Source organism: Theobroma umbraticum, unplaced genomic scaffold (assembly GCF_002168275.2).
Source record: "Theobroma umbraticum cultivar Fairchild unplaced genomic scaffold, ASM216827v3 scaffold_56.0, whole genome shotgun sequence".
NCBI classification, from domain to species: Eukaryota; Viridiplantae; Streptophyta; class Magnoliopsida; order Malvales; family Malvaceae; genus Theobroma; species Theobroma umbraticum.
The window spans coordinates 8898618-8906227 of NW_018397256.1; the positions used below are offsets into that span (position 1 = coordinate 8898618).

Sequence of the window (7610 nt, forward strand, 5' to 3'; positions counted from 1 at the left end):
TGAAACTGATAAGTGGCAGAAGGCATACATTTTATAGGATTTGCAGGAAATAGAATATGTGTTTGGGTGCTTAAGTGAACTACAAAGTTGGTTCCTGTTATCGTATTTTATTTTTAGATTGTCATAACTGGAGCATGCCTGTAAACTTTGTTTTAATGATTGTCATAAGAACAGTAAAATTTGAAAGTGAAAAGATCTGTTAAGCCTCAAAACCTAAACAGAACAAACTATGATGTTTCCGTCAGTGTTAGCCTTATAAACTCTGCTAAAGAGTATGTCAATGTGATTGTATATATACATATGCATATAGGATTTACCAAGAGGTCCACTTTAACAAAAGATGGGATGTGACATGAACATCAAATCTTCTTATTTTGCTTTAAACATGCAACAATAAGTGAATGGGTGGCTTTTCAAAATAAATAAATAAACAAGTGAATGAGTGGTTTAATTCTTAAATATAGCACATGAATGTTTTTTGAATTGAAATTTTCAGGTTTCATACTACTTCAGGAAGCCATGTGCTGATGATATTGTCATTTTTAAAAGTCCACCAGTTCTTCAGGAAGTAGGATACACTGATGAAGATGTCTTCATTAAACGAATAGTAGCTAAGGAAGGTGATATTGTGGAGGTGAGGTCACTCTGTCAATTTCTAAGTATCTGTATTTTTCCTTTTGATAAGCTGATTGTCTTTTGTTTCTCACTGTATTTAAAAAATTATTCTGGTATATCAATGTTGCATGTTATAATATGAAATGGCAAGAATCAAGGAAGATGATAGAACAAGCAGATATATTTGCAAATTATCCACTTTGTTCTCTTTGCACTCCACATATTAGGCACAGGGACATCTTATCTTACTTTTCTGAGTTACATGTAAGGTGCCATTTCTTTACAGTTAATCCTCATTTGTTTTCTTTTCTGTGTTGATGCATTATTAACTATAATTTGGTTTCATTAGAATGAAATATGAAAATATGCTCCATTGCAGGTTCATAATGGTAAGCTTATTGTTAATGGGGTTGTTCGAGATGAAGACTTCATCAATGAAGCACCTTCTTACGAAATGACACCAGTTGTAAGTATGATTTCTAATCTTAGAACCCTTGGCCTAATCCCAAATGAGTCTGGCAGCTATTGAGCAGAAAATTAATCTTAAGTTATGTAGTAGAAGTATTTTGGCGTTGTTAATAAGACAAGATCTGCCTACAAGAGAGAGAAAAGGACAGAAAGAAGATAAAGAAAGAGGGGGAGAATGGGGAAATCTGGAAGTGATTTGGAGACAATCATGCTTAGATAAACCTTTCCAGTGAAATAGAGGTTGAAACCATGGTCTTGAGTTAAGACACAAATATTCCATTAGTTGTGCAAGGTTGTATTTTTGCCTTATTTCTAAGTTTGTGTTGCATGTATCTGATTGTATATATGCTATTCATGTTGCAGCGAGTACCGGAGAACTCAGTCTTTGTGATGGGTGACAATCGTAATAATAGCTATGATTCCCACGTTTGGTAAGATATCATGCTCTAACAGGTTGACAGTGGTGCATCCATGGAAAATCAGCTGAGCTGATTCTCCCCTTATATCTTTTTGCTGATTTCTTGAGTTATATATTGTTTAGGGGTCCCCTCCCTGCCAAGAATATCATAGGAAGATCAGTATTCCGCTATTGGCCTCCAAAGAGGATAGGTGGCACAGTACTTGAGCGTGGCTATGCAGTTGACAAGCAGGAGAGTGTGAAAGCATCTGAATAGATATTCAGCCTACCGATTTTATTTGACCAAAGTAATCCTTTGGCTGTTTACACCATTTCCCCTGATGTCTCTGTTTTCTTTGTTTACTCATTGTGAGCTTTTAATCCCCTTTTTTTACTCTCCCAAAATTTCTGCAATAGCATTTTTTAGCAGACAGGTTATTCTTGAAGGACAGGTCCCTTATTTGGCCTGCTATATGATTTTCATGCGACTATAGATTGACCCTTGTAATGATTAATGCAATGAATATTCTGTTCTCTATCTTTTCATTTCTTGTTGAGTGGCAGTTGATTGTATTATGTTTCAGGTTTAATAGTATTGATAAGAGTCTTGAAATTCTTGATTGAGGAAGCAAATCATCTAACTTTGGCCTTGCCAATAGTTCCAAGCTCTCTTATTTGCGGGCACAGTTTGTAGGAGGGAGGAGTAGATCTTTTGTCAAAACTCACCTCTTCTAACCACTTGGAGCCAAGTTCAAGTGGTGCTTCCATAATTTTATGGAGAAGAGTTCCCACATAGAATTTACTCTAAAAGAACAATCAACTGATCATCTGTCAGTTCTGCTTGTTTCTCCATTTGCTCATGCCTGCTAATCTTTTTCTTAAACTCCTATGTTCTTCTCACGTGTTAAGACTTTGGCCATGTATTCAGAGCAATAATAGAGCTGCTGCTAGGGATGTGTCATTGTATACCAATAACTTCTAATGCAGATATCTACATCATGTACCTAGCATTTTCTAGTTGATTATATATCCCCTAAATATTGGTTTGCACACATTTATGTGGAACAAACTGACATGTTTCACTCATGAATGGAAACTGATCTACATGTTCCAAGACTGAGAAGTATGAGCCTAATTGAAGCGCAAAGAACAAATACGCCCTCCTTGAAGACAAGCAAATAGCGACCAGTATGACATATGAACAAAATCTTGTTTTACCAATTATCACAGAAAACATTCGTGGAGTTTCTCTACATGCATACAGGCGTAAATGGCAACAAGAAACTTCTTAATGAATCAAATTTATGCCATCGACAAATATAACCCACAACATGTAACCTACATCAAGATGATAGTTCATATTTCTCCAAGCAAAGACAAACTAAACTTTCTCAATTTCACTCCAAACTGATCTATTAAAGAAATTATTAATGCCACACACATACCCAAGCACTAGAAGCTCTGAAAAAGACTCAAATCAGTCAAAATCCACCATTGCCAAGCGGAAACCAATTTGTAGAGTTGCAGGAGAACCATCACTCTGAAACTCAGTCATATACGCATGAACTATTTTTTAGCTTGAGAGGTTTGTTACTATGGGGGTCAATAACCAAGGAACAAGAGATAAGTTTTCGATGCCTTGATCTCACTAACTTCCCCACCACATTCCCTCTGGATCGAACTTCAAATATCAACTTCATTGGAACTCCACCCATATCGTCTGAGACTGCTAAGCTTGCCCCTGCCCCATACAAAGGAACTTTATCTCCCTCGAGAGTCGCAACCACAGTACGATGACTCTTTCTTGGTTGATAGTACTTCTTCAACTGCAATCAGAAACATACAAATAGAACTACTAATTAAGAGAGACCAAAATGGTAGAAAACAAAAAAAGTTACTTGGAATAAGTATTAACTAGGGCTAGATCTTATTCCAAGATTTCATAGTTTGTTGTCTAAAATATCTGAGAAACCATTACCTGACTTGCCACTGCAATTCTAAGTACATTAGATTGACTGGATTGGGACTAACAATGAAACCAAAGAAAGTAGCAGGGTTGTATACTGTCATCCTCACCGAACAATTCATGGTAAGCATCTTGCTTGGAACTCCTGTCGTGTCCGTTCCCTCTCCAAAATAAAAATTATGGGCCGTCAACGCTCTGCAAAACAAGAATTTCACAAGCGGTTAGAGAGTGTAACAGAAATTAAGAATAACCATATCCAAGTTTCTGACAAGTTTAAAGATGCTTATTATCACTTTTTCGGGGACCTCCTGTCTAAAGGAATCAGAGGTAATAAATAATATTTATACCCCATATAACGACAAGAATATATGTATATTACTAAAGCAAAACCTTAACAGCAACTCAGCTTGTAAGGCCGACTGGCACCCCAGATGATCAAACAAAACAACTGAAAACCGCCACGAACCCCAACACACCCATCAAAATCTGACACCTTCTCGTCAACCCTTTATCTCTCTCACAGATACCCTCCATAATCCCCTCCTTCTTCAATAACATGGCACTCGGTCCAACCCTTCTCGTCCCTCTCCCTTTCTTAAGATTCCGGAGAAACGACTGGCAGATGAGGCCCTGGAGTGACGGCTGTAGGAAGGGTGGGAAGGAGATTCCATGGCTGTTGTAGGCGGGTGTCGCTTGCATGGAAGATGACTTGTCTCCATCGGGTGGAGTCCCGGAAGGCCTTTGACGTATACGGGTTGGCATCTTGAAAATGGTCGACCGAGCTTGTTACATCGGAATCTGATTTGGTGTGCATCGCCTTGAAACTGAATTCTTTCAAGCAGGAGAGTTGAGTTGGGGGGCAGTTTACCGCAAGAGTGAAGACAGGCAAGAGAGTGACGAGAAAGGTACAAATGTAGGCTTGGAGCTGAGGTATGGGGGTGAAGCTGGAGGTTCGGGTACGACTGTCGGCAGTGATTCCGTTAATCTGTTTGTTGGCTTTGAATAAAGTTAAAACGTGACTGATAGTGAACTGTCCGCGACGTCGTTTTCGCTTGCACGTGGTAGATCGAGTTTAAACTTTCTCATCCAATTTGGTTCGCGAAAAAGGTGTTTGGTTGAACAAAATAATTATTTTATGAAAATAAAATATGTCAAAGACAGTTATTAGATAATTTAATTAGTAGAATAAATTAAAAAAAATTATATAATTTGGCACTGTACAACTTAGCTATTGATTTTATTCAAGTAACATAGCTACTGAATCTTAATTTGCAAATAAAATCTTATTTCATATTGTTATAACTATTTAGAATAATATTATTTTATACTTAAAATTTAAACAGATAAATTGCTCCAAGTCTCCAATCCAACGAGCCAACCCGCCTTAACCTGGTCCAGGTATTTCTTTTACTACATTTTTGTGTTAGACTCTATAAGCTACGGGATAAGTGTACGTGTGTACATATGCATATAGGATTTACCAAGAGCTCTACTCTACCGAAAGATGGGACGTGACATGAACATCAAATCTTCTAATTTTGCTTTAAACATGCATCAATAAGTGAATGATGAGTGGTTTAATTCTTAAATATAGCACATGAAAGCTTTTTCAATTGAAATTTTCAGGTTTCATACTACTTCAGGAAGCCATGTGCTAACGATATTGTCATTTTTAAAAGTCCACCAGTTCTTCGGGAAGTAGGATACATTGATGAAGATGTCTTCATTAAACGAATAGTAGCTGAGGAAGGTGATATTGTGGAGGTGAGTCTTTGTGATGGGTGATAATCGTAATAATAGCCATATATGATTCCCACGTTTGGTAAGAGATCATGCTCTAACAGGTTGACAATGGTGCATTCATGGAAAATCAGCTGAGCTGATGATTCTGCATGTATATCCTTTTGCTGATTTCTTGAGGTATGCATTATTCAGTGGTCGCCCTCCTTGCCAAGAATATCATAGGAAGATCAGTATTCCGTTATTGGCCTCCAATGAGGGTCGGTGGCACAGTACTTGAGCGTGGCTGTGCAGTTTTTTTTTTTGGAAAAGTGAATTTATTTATCTCACAGCCGGTACGTCGAAGCAAGTCTGTGGCCTTATCGGCTTGACACTCCCAGCAGCATTATGAACCGGTTTGGGTAAAAAGGCCTGTACAATTAACAAAAGACAGCCACTCAACAAGCTATTAGAAGCTGTTCAGCCATGAAGGCTCAGGAAAAACCACCAATGTACCGCCTCTAGACAAGCAGGAGAGTGTGAAAGCATCTGAATAGATATTCAGCCTACTGATTGTATTTAACGTAGTCGTTTGGCTGTTTACGCCATATCCCCTGATAATGTCTCTGTTTGCTTTGCTTACTCATTGTGAGCTTTTAATTCTCCTCTTTTTTTTTTTCCCAAATTTCTGCAATCATTTTTTAGTAGAAAGGCTATTCTTGAAAGACAGGTCCTTTTTTGGGCCTGATATATGATCTTCATGCGACTGTAAATTGACCCTTGTACTGATTACTGCAATGAATTTTTTGTTCTCTATCTTTTCATGTCTTGTTGAGTGGCAGCTGATTGTATAAGTTTCAGGTTTCATAGTATTGACAAAGGCCTTTAAATTCTTGATTGAGGGATGAAATTAGCCTTGCGAGTAGTTCAGATCTCTCTGGTTTGCAATCAAACCTCATCTCATCCAACCACTATAGCCATGCATTGTGGTTTGCAATCAAAGCAAGAATAGAGCTGCTGTAGCTAGGCCTAGGGGTATGTCATTGTATACCAGTAGCCTCTTATGCTAATTTCTTCATCATATACCTTGCATTTTCTAGTTGATTCTATATCCCCACATACTGGTTTGCACACATTTATATGGCAGTCTATACACCCAAATATTGGTTTGCACACAATTATATGGAAAACACTGCCATGTTTCACTCATGAATGGAAACCAATCTCCACGTTCCAAGACTCTTTGAAGTTTGAACCTAATTGAAATGCAAGAACAAAGACACCCTTCTTGAAGACAAGAAAATAGCAACGGTATGAGATATGAACAAATTCTTGTTCTACAATTATCACAGAAAACATTTGTCGAGTTTCTCTGCACGTGTAAAAGCGTAAATAGAAAATAAGGAACTTCTTAATGAGTCAAAACCATCCATCCTATTCCTATCAGCAACAAATACCCTGCTCCAAGATGATAGTTCATATTTCTCCAGGCAAAAACAAATTAAACTTCCAACTGCTTTTTAATTTCACCCCAAACTGATTGATACTATTTTCTAAAGAAATTATTACTTCCACACACATACCAAGCACTACTGGAAATGATTCAAATCCACCATTTCCAAGTGGAGAACAATTAGTTGGGCTGTAGGAGAACCACCACTCCTAAACTCAGTCGTATATGCAGGACCTATTTTCTAGGTTGAGAGGTTTGTTACTATGGAAGTCAATAACCAAGGAACATGAGATACGTTTTCGATGCCTTGACCTCACCAACTTCCCCACCACATTACCTTCGGATCGAACTTCAAAGTTCAACTCCATTGGAACTCCACCCATATCGTCTGAGGCTGCTAAGCTTGCCCCAGCACCATACAAAGGAACCTTATCTCCCTGGAGAGTCTCAACCACGGTACGATGACTCTTTCTTGGTTGATAGTATTTCTTCAACTGCGATTAGAAACGTACAAATAGAACTACTAATTAAGAGAGATCAAAATGATAGAAAAGAAGAACTACTTCAAATAAGTATTAACTTGGACTAGATCTTATTCCAAGATTTCAAAATTTGTTGTGTAAAATATCTGAGAAATGTTACCTGACCAGTTGCCACTACAATTTCTGAGTACATTAGATTGACAGGATTGGAGCTAACATGAATACCAAAGAAAGTAGCAGGGTTATATACTGTCATCGCCACCGAACAATTCAAGGTAAGCATCTTGCTTGGAACTCCTGTTATGTCGGCTCCATCTCCAAAATAAAAATTATGGACCGTCAAGCTCTGCAAAGCAAGAATTGTCACAAGCGGTTAGAAAATGTAGCAGAGATTAACAATCCCATCCCAAGTTTCTGACAAAACACACAAGTTTAAGATTGTTTATTATTACTTTTTTCGGGGTGTCTTCCGTCTAAGGGGCTCAGAGGGTAATTAAATAATATTATTAT

The 7610-nt window shown here is 37.8% G+C and overlaps 2 protein-coding genes and 1 pseudogene across 2 annotated transcripts; 1 reads left to right on the forward strand and 2 right to left on the reverse strand.

The window, feature by feature from the left end:
- Nucleotides 1–134: 134 nt before the first annotated feature.
- On the forward strand, nt 135–2026 carry PLSP1 (plastidic type i signal peptidase 1). Its single transcript, XM_021420025.2, has 5 exons — nt 135–140; nt 497–634; nt 995–1081; nt 1447–1514; nt 1625–2026. The coding sequence occupies exons 1-5, from the start codon at nt 135–137 to the stop codon at nt 1755–1757; spliced, it is 432 nt and encodes a 143-aa protein (XP_021275700.2). The 3' UTR covers nt 1758–2026.
- A 650-nt stretch (nt 2027–2676) lies between these two features.
- On the reverse strand, nt 2677–4260 carry LOC110410375 (uncharacterized; annotated as a pseudogene).
- Nucleotides 4261–6833: 2573 nt separating this feature from the next.
- LOC149527536 (uncharacterized) lies at nt 6834–7473 on the reverse strand (the record flags this gene model as incomplete). Its single annotated transcript, XM_089782578.1, has 2 exons — nt 6834–7112; nt 7261–7473. Coding segments are annotated over 2 exons (492 nt in total), but the record flags the coding sequence as incomplete, so codon positions are not given.
- Nucleotides 7474–7610: the final 137 nt, after the last annotated feature.